At 36.1% G+C, this 13,358-nt stretch overlaps 2 protein-coding genes across 2 annotated transcripts; both read right to left on the bottom strand.

Moving 5' to 3' along the window:
• Positions 1 to 1,270: 1,270 nt before the first annotated feature.
• On the bottom strand, positions 1,271 to 6,198 carry LOC149727830 (cilia- and flagella-associated protein 263-like). Its single transcript, XM_089888822.1, has 9 exons — positions 5,967 to 6,198; positions 5,429 to 5,552; positions 4,804 to 4,974; positions 4,143 to 4,298; positions 3,793 to 3,873; positions 3,283 to 3,438; positions 2,759 to 2,866; positions 1,827 to 1,982; positions 1,271 to 1,488 (listed from the first exon to the last, which is right to left on the bottom strand). Exons 1-9 carry the CDS (start codon positions 6,074 to 6,076, stop codon positions 1,399 to 1,401), a joined length of 1,152 nt encoding a protein of 383 aa, XP_089744948.1. The 5' UTR covers positions 6,077 to 6,198; the 3' UTR covers positions 1,271 to 1,398.
• Positions 6,199 to 7,166: 968 nt separating this feature from the next.
• LOC149727831 (steroid hormone receptor ERR2-like) lies at positions 7,167 to 13,217 on the bottom strand. The gene is made up of 7 exons (XM_089888820.1): positions 10,711 to 13,217; positions 10,442 to 10,558; positions 9,940 to 10,062; positions 9,573 to 9,734; positions 9,287 to 9,371; positions 8,663 to 8,847; positions 7,167 to 8,038 (listed from the first exon to the last, which is right to left on the bottom strand). The coding sequence occupies exons 1-7, from the start codon at positions 11,324 to 11,326 to the stop codon at positions 7,779 to 7,781; spliced, it is 1,548 nt and encodes a 515-aa protein (XP_089744946.1). The 5' UTR covers positions 11,327 to 13,217; the 3' UTR covers positions 7,167 to 7,778.
• Between the last annotated feature and the right edge of the window lie 141 nt (positions 13,218 to 13,358).

The raw sequence follows: 13,358 nt of genomic DNA on the forward strand, positions 1-13,358 counted from the left end.
AACGCACAATGCTTCGAACCAAGTAAATTTCGCGTTTTGCCTAGCGCTTGTAATCAGGCGACTTCACACTTTTCGCCTCCCGCCGGAATAATCAAGCCCTACCAGTTTAGTTGACCGTGACTTCTGAATGCATTGCAGTAATCGTAGTAATAATCCACCACAAGCTGGACTGGTGGCGTCATTCTAACACAGCAGTTATTGTTGTAGTACATGCTATTAATAACAACAGCTGGGTTTTCACACGCGCAATGCACCAGGTGTACCCAACACGCCAAACAATTAAAACAACACTTTGGTTTGTTTTTTATTATTATAAAGCGAACATATGAACATTATAAGATAAAGTATATATTTAGGAATTTCTTCTTTAAAAGCTGTTGAAATACACACCGTTACGTTTGGATGATTATCAAGTTCTTGTGCTGACGTATTCATCTTACAAAGTGAATGAATGTAACTTACTTAAACCGCGTGGCCGGAAAACGACAGTCGTTATAACACGGGTGTTAATACACCTCGTGCCAGCTTGCGAGTTACCATATATGTTACTTTGTAAGTGATTATTTTTTTATTTTTTTAAATATCGCTGATAATTTGGACAACACATTAGTGACCACTGGGTTGGAGGTGCTACCTGCAAATAGGCCTTGTACAGAAATGCATGTAATATGTCTGCTTTCATGCAATTTTGGGAAATATGCACCTGGGTTCAATCAAGACATTTAAACGCTTTGTGAGTAACGTGGACGAATTTCTGGCGTGTGAACTTTTACACGAAACACAGACAGTTAGTTATTCTGGTAAGTATATTGTTTGTTCAGACATGTTTGACTTATGTATTATGTACAAAGTAGATACGCCACGGAGGCTTGCTGTTTATTTCGGCAACGTTTTTAAATAGGACACTATATGGTCTCTTTTATATTTATATATGCTATTTCACCACCAATAATGGCAAAAGAAAGATGAAATGCACCGTCGTTGCCGGCCAGTACAGTCCTGAACGATTTTCCACTAGTTTCAATGTGACCTAATTTTTTTTTCTTAATTGTCATCACCCACGAATACTCGTTTACCCTGCTTATGAAATTTCTGGCTTGATTATACTTTTTGTTTAATTACCCTATAATTTAATATAATAAGACATTAATTACGTTTCATCTTACTTTCAAAGACTGCATTGTGTCACGTACTCATATATAGCAGTCTATAACAGCAGGCTCAGTGTACTAGTACTTCTTCGTTTAGTACTTGGATCATAACCAACAAATTGAACAAAACATACTATTTGTATATACAGTGCAATTTTACATATACAGATTTTATATTATAATCACAATTCATAAAACAACCAACATAAATTGCCAATCTCAACAAAAATGAACAAGTGAAAATGATTTATTTTGTATCATGGTGACTCCAAACATTCATTTGTTGACTTTGACTCCAAATTTGTTGCCAATATTTTTTGTGAGTTTTTAATGCCATCTGTAAAATGCAACAAATCAAATCCTTATGAATGATGTGTACAAGCGCTGTTTAGGAATTCCATTACTATTTGTGTATTAAGACTTAAAGTGCAAATATTAACTCCATCAGACAGCAACAAATTTGTAGTCTATCATATTTGTAACCATAAATGATAAAACTACCCTAATTTCCAGATCTTCTGGCATACATCAGCATAAGACTTCACCCATTTAGAAAAGAACTCCAAACATGTGATATTTTTAACACATGTAAAATTTTCTCATTAGGTAGCCTATATTTTTAAACTCTGATTAGGTAGCCTATTTTTTTTAAAAAATATTTTGAACACTAAGTACCTGAGCTATCTCAACCTTTCTTTCCCAACTTTTAACAACTTTTTGAAGTTCGGTCAAATTTGCCTTTTTCTCCACATAATCTTGCACGTCAGGAACTCTGAAATCGGCAAGACGTTGACGAAGATGGTTGTTTTTCTTCTCAGCAACTAATCTCTCCTATTAAAAGAATGTTAATATGCTTACTACATAATATAATTTTTATTTATCTCTTCAATATATATAATTTCAATATAACGATATCGAAGAATATGCTATTTCAATAACAAAAAAAAAGGGATGAACAGAAAAACAAAACAGTTGCTAAATAATGCATGCCATGAATACAAAGTGATGGAAAAGTGTCAATAAAAGAGCATAGCTGTTGCACCCAACTATTAAAAAATAGAATTTCAAATTATGTACCAAACATTTTCACATAAGTGTAGGATTCTATATTATTATTTAATGTATTTCAGTACACTTTGATTCAAAAAATTATCTAAACTATGTATATACTGTATAGGTTCATGTGTTATTATAACTAAATATATTTGAATCTAAATGCTGCAAAAATTATAGACAGACATGTGTATCGCTGACAAGACACTTAATTGTATTTGGTACAACCAAGTGGTCACTAATGAGTCCTTTAAATTGTGCGGGAGATAAAATACAATCACCCACAATGGCCCACACACACATAAATGAGGTATTTTGAGACACATCATATAGTATGCAATCGTACATCAGTGATTTAAAGTTTGCCAGCACCACAGTGTAAATAAATAATAAAGATATAGTACTGTGGGGTAAGATGAAATATTTTAAGAACTTAATATACACCTGATCATATTTTAAACAATTAACATTGGCTGTTCTTTGTTTACTACCAAAGAGAATGAAAAAATGAATAAGAAGGTGTCCCATCTTACCCCACCCAACTACATATATACCTCCTCGACAACATGTGATTCAGCTCCAAACCTTAACAGCATTTCTTCTCGGGAAATGATTTCTGTTTGTAACCGCTCAGCTTCAGCAGTCAAGGAGTGAAGCTTTTTCTGTGAACAAACATTTTGATTATCTGGTACTCTGTGCGTACTTTTATATTAAATTACTATATCTACACATATTTATATTTTACACATTAGAAATATTTTACAAAACATAAAATAACTTCTATTTGATGTAGGTGAAATACTATGCTGAGGCATGCCACGGGACTTAGGGTATAAGACACAAGTGCCCCATTACCTGATCAATTAATTAGTAAATGTACATTTATTCAACCAATGCTTCATATGCAATGCACAGAGACTAGGTTGGGAACATTTTCACAACATGGCGCCAATGGCAGATAAATGATTTTGTCAATATCATCTATGTTAGTTTTTATGCCAAAAGATTAGTTCTTAGGCATGGAATATATATTATGCCTATTAGCAACAGCAACAAAAAAAAAACACCTCACACAAACCTTGTAAAGATTTAAAACTTGCAAAGTATTTCCAGCCATCAGTTTTAATCTAAGAAGTTCTTGATTTTTTTCATCAATTTTTTCTAAATATTGTTGATTCTCAATTTTGAGTTGGTTGAAATCAACTTCATGAAGAACTTCACCCATTTCTTCTTTCTAGAACATTGGAAACGCAGATGTATGATAAGTGAGATTTTTTATTAAAAATTGTCTTCTATATTTGTGAAAAATGGTCAAAAACAAGTCATTTCTCTATTGCTTGAAATAATACTTAGATTAACATTGCATCAGGCGGTTTTTAATCATCTATTCTCATAAGAGTATATTATCATTTATAAAGATAAGATTGTAAATGCAAATATGTTTTTAACTGTAAGCGAGTTTTAACAAGTGTTGTTTTGTTGCTATATCCTGTTTTTTCATTTAAAATACTTTTAAATCTTCGCTAGTCGAAGAGACAAATAAAGTTATTATTATTATATTATTGCATTAGCTTTTGTTTGATGTTACCTGCTTTAGTTGAAGCTGCAACTTCTTTTTCTGAACTTTCAGGGTTGAGTTTTTCAATCTTAACTTTTCGATCAGGGTGTCCTATGTTAAAGATTGTGACATACATAATTCAAACAGATACAGAAAATAAATGAAACAACTAAGTATTTCTATGAATAAATAATGCATAATCAGTTCTTATTCTTTGGCCTTTTAATGCTCATCATTGTACCTTGACTTCCCATCTATTTTAATTATTACTTATTATTTGCTTCTGTGTTACCATAACCAAACAGACAAAATAGAAGTTGCACTATGTTTTTTAAAAAACAGAGGGAAACAGAAAATGAATTATAAATTATTAAACCCACCCTCCATTTAAGTTTATCTTCAAAATAACGAACGACTTTTTCAGCGACAACTTTTCCTGTTCGAGCATTAATTGAACCTTTACAAATATCTCGATCAAACTCATAAGTTGCTTTCTTTATCTCAGTAATTCGGAGTTCTGCTTCTTCCAAGCCAGCCTGGACAATGTATGCGTTGTAATATACTATATACCATGTATTTCACCTGCCCACAGCACTATTGTTAGTCTGCATCCCCCATAACCAGAAGACACAGGTTCAAAGTCCGATGCTGCTACTATAGTGACGATGTTTTCTTTGCTAATACACTTAATACACAAACCCAGTTTCTCTAATCAGTTGTCCAAACTGTTGGTCATGCAGAAAAATCAGGCACACTCACATACTAAAACACATTTGTTTGCTAGCAGTAAAAAAAACATTTTATGGTCATTATTACGTAATGTCACGCTTGAGAAATATGAGCCAAGAAATGTCTCAAGTGCTGTCAAAATAAAAATTGACAACACAAAAGCAGCTGTTAAATTAAACACAACCAAAATAATCTGATTACAAAATTCCAGGAAGGAATTTTAATTCACAAAATATACCAAAACAAGTTTCATTCTAAGACACTAAAACATTAAGCTACGTCAAAGTTTTTTTGGAAATAAATGAATATTACCCTGTAATTGTCAAGAATTCTCTCAGATTCGTCTTTTAGTTTGTCAATTTCATCTCGTAGTTCTTCTAACTCACGTTGAGCAATGTCACACTTCTGTTCAGCTGTCAAGCGAAGCAGTTTATCAACGGCACTGCCTTTGGATCTGGAGCGTTTACGCCCTCTGTTGTGTATCTGAAGTTACAATGCTACAGGTTATCTATAGAATTTCCACTTAACTTTATATTTTTAACTATTTATTACATTTAGAACAAAGAGATTTATAATTGTAACAAATAACAAAAATCCATGATAAAACTGATTTAATATAGTTGAATCTATATCAAAACATTTGTAACTTAAATTTAATGCTATAACATACTGGTAAAATTTTTAATTAAAGTGTGTTTTACCAATACCATCAAACTTAGGTGTGTAAAACACGAAATACCGGGTCAGTTTAAATAGAAACATGACAGCCGATATGTATGATTAAATTTTCATTTTTAATGTTTCGGTTTAAAAATGAAAATTTAGTCACCGAAGATGGCTTTAGTTTATAAACCGAAGCTGATAAACTTTTGAGATGAAAATCAAAACATATTATTACGCAAATATTTTAAAGGTTCTTTAAAAACTTAATCCCGACCTCTTGGACATGCACCACAGGCGTGTGGATGTTCGGTTGAAAAGAATTTGTTTCTTTTGGTTCAACTCGACGAAAAAACTTCTCAAACATTTCGGTCTCACTTCGGATGACTTCATTACCATGTCTGAAATATAAAATACGAAATAACCGTTACCGCCGGTAACTATTGGTTACTGCGTTTTTTTAGTTGGACGACTAAAATTTAGTCGGTGTTTTTCACATTTAGTCGGCCGACTAAGTTTCTGTACATTTCTGGTCACAGAAGTTAGTCGGTCAAAATCAGCCGACTAAAATTCTAGTCAAGCGAATAAATAAGCAAAATCAAATTTAGGCGGCGACTAGTTTAGTCGGTAGCCGAGTATGCCATCCCTGTACACCTATTCTAGGCGCCTATGATTAGAATTATCAATCATCATCTAGGTGTAATATTTTGCCGTGTGTCATTGGACAAGATATTTAAGCATTAAACCATCAATTTGGCACTTACACAATATAAAACAAACAACGTGTAGTACAGTTATTTCACATTAACACCTACATTGTATCTTCAACTATTTGGAACAGTTGTTCATCCGTTAAATCTGCTAGTGGGTCGTCATGTTGGTCTGTGCCGGTTGTTACAGACAAAATACTGTCAGAATCTGCCATCTTGGATTCAGCAGAAAGCAGAAATACTTGTAACGCTACACAAATATAACCAACAACATTAAATATATTACGTTTTATTTCATATTAATTGCTGGAAAATCTAAAATTTGAGTAACTTTGTTTCCATGGATACTTCAACATAGAAGTGATATTTTGCAGTCACGCTAAAGGGGAGTTCATACTGCAGTGACTTGTGCGATCTTAGTGAGCGTTCTCGTGGTTTGAGGTGGTAACAAATACTAATAGACAGTACTGCATGTTTTTTTTACTATAAGTTAGTGCAGAATTATTATACGTTAAGTATACCACAGCCTACTATATCCCTGGTAAGCCGTCCTAATCTGCCACGAACAGTACGAATATACGTCAATAGCCATACATCGTCGAGACCATAGAGAGCACTATGTTCGAGACACTGTGGTTATTGCGTAGACGTAGAGTCGTAGAGCATGACGTGCCAGCTTATCCAATAAAGCTCTTAACACTCAAGCAAGTTGGCAAGCTTTCCAAGAGACAGTCAGGATACGGCTTTGGCATGTATGTATGCAGGATAAACGAACTTGGTTTACCGTTCTACGCAATGCACAAACGTACACCACTGTCACGCAACTATAACTACGAGTTTAAACAAATGGACCTAAAAATAGGACGAGAAAATGGAATAAACAGATGTCCCATCTTCCCCCACTCTACTATACATAAATGTGGATAACGCCGATTCGAGAACGAGAATATACTTTCACGCGTTCAATTTATTGTGATGTATAGTAGGGTCAGGGTGTGGGAAGATAGGACACCTTTTTTATTTCTTCGTCCCACTTGATAGGAATAAACAAAGAATATTAAAAAAAATATAAAACATTATTCTTACTACTTCCACGAACCGTTGTTATTTGTTTAAAACACAATCAGGATGTTATTTTTAAAAGGTGTCCAATCTCCCCCCCACTCATATATATGTATGGAGTGAGATAAGATGAAAGAGGTTTCCACTGGAAATATATATATTTCCTATAGGAGTTATACTTTTCAATAATAACTTTCGCCTTTTTAGACAAAGATTGCATGGCCATAAATTAAACAACGCTCGTTTTCGGTGAAAATTCATGTTTTTTTTTCGTATAACGTGAGATAAAACACATAAAACAAAAATATGTCTCTGAAGCAAACGTATCAATATTTAAAGTGAACAAAGTATGCTCTTCATTAAAGGCAGTACAAGAATAAATAAAACGCGCACTTCAATTTCTAGCAAATAATAACAGCGGCAGGAAACTGTGTGAAGCAGTCCACTGTTGATAATGACAGTTGCAGCCCTGATTTATTTTTAAACACGCCAGAGCGTAAGGACGCATGGGCCTTAAACGCTCTGGTGACCCACATGAATGCATTCTGTCGCATGCAGGTCCATTAATACAATGAAAAGTAGCGTACACATCACATAAGAATAAATTCAACAATGTAAAAGAAACAAATACGAACTAAACAACATTAGGAACTTAGCGGCTTTTGAATTCAGTTGGCACTAACCAGAGAAGCAAAGGAGAGGGTAATTTGACTAATTAACAAGTCCAGCAATGACCAATGAAAAGATAGCATCGTCACAGTGGTAAGAAAAGTTGACAGCAAAAAGATGTAATATCCACGAAGGCTCACGCGCTGCATATTGTCATATAGCTTTTTGCATACTTCAGTGCGGCATTTACAGTTTGGCGTCCAGCATTTCAAGGAAAAGCTTATGCAAAACAACCTTTCCAGATTGCCTGACAGTGTTGAAGAAATGTACAGCTTTAACGGCGGCCAACCGCAGCAGAGGAAGTGTCAGCAGCAACTGACCACACCTCTGGAAGGCAAATGTTGTAGCCGTATTCGACGGGGTTGACTGTACAGTGTCCGACAACGTTTGCAGCAAGGTGTCTTGCAACTGTCGAAGGGTCTGGTGGTTTTCCACATGAAGAGAGTCTAAAGGGAATAGACGATGTGTAAGCCAACGCGTTTAGCGCAGATATATTTACTGAGCCTTGTAGCATAAGACAAAATACAACATATTTAAAAACACATGTTTACAGTATAAACCCAACAGCATAACTAAACTGACAAAACTATTACTAAACCCCGTTTGAGTAAAAATGAATAATAGCGTATGTATGCAATGCAAACGAGAGAACAAACAAAAAAAGTAACGTCTGGCAGACGAAAAAAGAAACTTGTTCTAAATTTGGTATTACGTCAGCAGGACCCTTCGAACTCGAATGACGTCACATCGTTACCTAGCAACTGCCGTGATGTGGTTTTATCGGAAATGGAATTATAAAGTAATCTAAGTAATCTAATTTTGTTGGATATGTTCGGCAGATTCTATCACGTTTAGACGTCACTTGTAATTATGTAAGACGTGTCACAAATTCCTGCGTACGTTCACATGCCTTAACGCGTTCCAAACGAAACGAATTTTTAAACTTTTTATCGAAATTGAGAACAAAAATCGTTAAAAATTATTTCATTAAATTACAAAAAATGTTAGTTCGAAAAAAAATGATTACAATATTTATTTTTTTTGTCAACGGTTATAATAGTTTTACATACCAGAATTGACAAGAGCAATTGCCTTCATCAAAACGAATTCCTCCTTTTTAAAGTTAAGTTGCTTCAATCGCCGTTGTAATTGATTAAGATAGTGATATAACTCCACCATTCCGACTTCGGCACAATTTTCAGCGTCCAGAATAAAATCTTCGGCAATAACAAGGTCCCCGTCTCGTGAAAGAGACCTGTACAATATTTTTTAATAAATTTCGATATCAGATCTACCGGATCAAAAATAATTCTTTAATTTAATAAATTTTCTGTAGTTAAAAAATTGTATTTTAATTTGAAACAGTTGGGTGGGGAAAGATGGAACACCTTTTCACTCTATTTTCTCGTCCCATTTGGTAATAAACAAAGCACATTCAAAGAATTATAAAACCGTATTCTCACGACTTCCATAGACCGTTTTTAATTGTTTAAAACACGATCAGCATATTTGAATATTATGTGCTAAGGTGTCCCGTCTTCCCCCACCCTACTATAGTTTATTAAAATCATGCGATTCACTTACAATTGAGCTTTTGCATATAATGCGCGAAAAAAACGGTGATAAAGTTTTTTTGATGTGGGTGAGGTCCCATCGCTCGGATGCCCTAAACTAAGAAAAGAAAGTAAAATTACCTGAAAACTATTCCAAGTACTAAAACTTCCATCCAAGCTGATTGCAAGAGCGCCATTTGGTCAGCCAAAGACAAGACTGTGAATCCTACAACAGGTGTAAAAGATTTTAATTTATAAAAAAATGTATATCTGACAATTTTAGAATAACTTTTATAACTTTCAAAATTCGGGAATAACTTTAAAATATTTCCTTTTCAAAAGGTTTTGATTTATATGTCTGGTAATAAAAACGTCTGAAAAACGATTAAATTACAAGCACAACAAAATTTTTGGGAAAAATTCTCACCCGGAATATGTTTTGCCCATCCTATAATAACAACCAATTCACGATCGGCAAGGTCGCAAAGCGCAGTTAGAATTGAAATTTCGGATCTTGTGGCAGAATGGTCGTGGGGTGCAAACAGTTTATCCGGTTCAGCCATGAGCAGATGGGATAAAATCTTGTTCGCTGCGTTTAAAAGTAAGTTTTAAAACATTTCCGCGTCGCTACAGTTTGCACAACCAAGACTGCGGTATAAAACAACGACGAAGCAAATATAAAAGCGAACTACGTATGCGCACGGCCATGATTTATATTTGTTCATGGGAACGGCTGTGTCATTGTATAAAAAGACTGGTTCGAGAGGAAATTTTTCCACAAAATTTTCACTTACGTGAAAGTACATTTGGAGCAGGTTCGGCGGCAGCAGGCACCGCAACCAGGTAAGGCATTTCGTTGGCATCTATCTTTCGTTTGTACTTCTGCCGTCCACCTCGAACGCGATCTAATCGCACACCTAAAAAAAATAGCAAAAATATCAATATGCGTTTCATAACGAATTACGGTTTTACTCTTGTTACGCAAGTGTGGGGTAAGATGGGATACCGCTGGCACTCAAATATCCTCTTTTCTGGTCACATTTTAAACAATTAAAAACGCTATCATTTTGGAGAATTGGGGTTACGACTATATTATTCTGTAAATATGTTTTGTGTATAATGCCAAATTGGACGAGAACATAAAATTAGAAGAATGTACGAGAATATGTAAAATGTTCCATTTTACCCCACAAGCCACCATACTGTGCTGCATACATTCATTTTCTAGTTTAAAAAGAACATATAAATAAAACTAATGGGAAATTAGGCTGCTATATAATCAAATAGAGCTCTTACCTTCTCTGAGCATTCCAACTCTCAAGCATTTAGAAAACCGACAAGATTGGCAAGATTTTCTTCGGCGTTTAGTGATTTCGCAATCGTTGGCAGCAGGACAAGTGTAATCAATGCTCCCTTTAAATATGGTTACATTGGTTACCAGTTATTTTCAAGGCAATGAACGACATAAAATTCGTATTTCCATTTGTTTTGTTTGTTTTCTATGCAGTTTTTTTTTCTATGCAAAGTAAAAATAGGCATTTTTTTAAAAATAGTTCTCAAAATACCTTGAATGGTTCGCTTGAAAAATGCTTTGCAAGCCTCGCATGAAGCAACGCCGTAGTGGTATCCTGAAGCTATATCCCCGCATACAAGGCAGAGTCGTTTGGGTGGAGTACTACTGCTAGACAACGGTGCGGGGGTCCCGGTACTTTCGCTTGTGGTTGGAGATTTGAGCACGAGTGAAGTGGGCGGTACGAGGGCGAGGACGCTATCAGCGTCGCAGGAATCAATCCCGCTCTTGTATTCAGACAGACTCGGTGGCATTAACCCGGCTAAACCCTCGCCGCTACACGACTCTGATGACGTCATACAACTGCTGAAATCCTCGAAAACATCTTCTTCGCCGGACGAAGTCGCTCGGTTGTTGTTAAAATTACTGTTGAAATGCGACGATATGTCTCCAGGTGACGGCATGGACGGAAACAACGCAGGGAAACCGAAGTGGACCATTGTTGGGGGGCTGTATGTACCACCGTCTGAACACAAACTCTCAGGGCTACTGCTGAGCGACGAGTTAAAGCTGCTGTTAAAGTTGACGCTGCTTTCGAGCGGACTGCAAGGCTCTTGCTTAATGAACAGCATCGATGATAAGGTGTCATCGCTGTTTAATAAACTACACATGGCGTCTGTACGCAGTTGCTACCTATATATGGAACTGCAATACAAGTCGATACAATTTTGATTTTCGTAACATAGGTTTGAACATTAGTCTGGGCACGATTCGAAGATTGGATACTTAATCCTAAAACTCGATCGATAAAGGAGCAGCTTTGGCATAAGAGGGCATTTGGTTATAGGAAAATAATCAACGCGTATAATATTTAACTCAAATAAATCCGCGCCAGGCTAAAGTAACTTTTTAGGATTATGATTAAATTTGCCACAAGCCGCAAAGTAGCGCTAGGTGCACGCTAATTCTCTGTAATAATCTCAACAGTGGTGATTACGAGCAGTTAAGCAAACAAAACTTGTTTGACGTAGAGTGGGGATAACGGTCGAGCAGTCGTCGAACCCATGGGAGAGAGCTATGATGGAATGCTGACGTCATACGTACGCTCTCGTTCACCTAGGCTAAACTTTTCCGCTCGCAAGCCCCACTGGAGATAATGCAACGAATCATTACCTGCAAGTTACCTGTCACTGATTCTCTGTCTTTCTTATTATTGTCTACAAAATTAGTAATGAAAATAAAGTTTTTTTAAAAAAAATGTGTAAATCTGTCTAAAATGACGAACTGTAGTACGACTAAATTTGAATAGTTAAAACTATTTTTTTTATTTTATATAAAAATCTCGCTCTTAATTTCACCTGTGTGGCTACGGCGAAAGAATCGCTATAATAATAATTACCGCTTTACCGCTAACTGTTCACTACACGACTGCTCCATACGCGAATCAGGCTCCTTACACGACAAAGCGTCGGCCAAACTCCAACTATAACCGTACATTTCGCAATACTTCATCACGTGATGACGTCACAATGTCGTCTCTTCTTTCTCTCCGCCCTTGAATTGTCCTTCAAAAGTCTCTTTTCTCTCGCTTGCACCGTTATGTCACAAGGTATTACGTCGTCGCCTTCTTTCCCTCTCTCGTTTCTCAGCTGCCATAACGACCGTGACGTCACACCACCACTCGACAAATACGGCGCTTACTAGAAATAGGCTCGAGTGCCATGACTGTTTCTCGTCTCTTGTAATTACGTCACTATTACGTAAGCGTCAAACTATCACACACAGGAAGCTGCATAGTTATACTCCATATGCAGTATAGGCTATGTAGTAAATTTAAAATATCACACGTTTACCTAACATCATATATATACGCGTTAAATCGCCGGCGAGTTATAAACGTATTAAGCAAACATACGTTTAGCAAATAACTATAACAGTATTGCGAAACGTACCTGTATAGTGAAAGGATGCGAATACATTCAGCCATTATGATAATGAATACCAGCAATTGTCCCCAAGTTATATTGTATGCTTAACAATCGTGGCAACTTAAGTCGAAACAGAATAGAACTTCTACCTGAGCGCTTCTCCACATGAACGCTAATCACAAAAGCGCTGCCCCGCGACGACACGTCAAATAAGCTACCGTGCACTGCAGACCGCACTGAGTAACGAAGGTAAATATAAGTTGTTAATCAACCCTTGCACATGCTAACATTAAACATGACACCGAACCTGTATAATGTTCTATAGGTGTTACAGATAAGTTATCAACACTACAACTGCTGCGTCATATTACAAAGCGACGTGCAGTGCCTGCAGAAACCCATTTTTAATCCTGAAAATTCAAAAGTAAACTAACTGTTCATTACCGCTTCGTTCAACTTATGGCTATGAACAAGTAGACTTAGTAAACCATTTCCACCGATTGCTACCACGAGTCTATAAGGCGTTGATTGCTTTTGGAATGACGCAAATCCGCAGAAACGCCGCTGATCCTGTATCAATCCCTCTAAGCATTACTATAAGCGTGCAGTGCTGGATTCCGGGCGTTTCGTCAACTGAACTGACTGTTCACGTTTTTTTCTTGGGCGTAGTAATAACGCAACGCACCATTTTTGCTTTACCTTTGCTAAATGCACTCAAATATTAAAGTATTTGCACAAAATGTCCGCGAGGTGAGGACGCGTAACAGACGAACCA

Source organism: Ciona robusta, chromosome 11, assembly GCF_009617815.1.
Source record: "Ciona robusta chromosome 11, ASM961781v2".
Taxonomy (NCBI): Eukaryota; Metazoa; Chordata; class Ascidiacea; order Phlebobranchia; family Cionidae; genus Ciona; species Ciona robusta.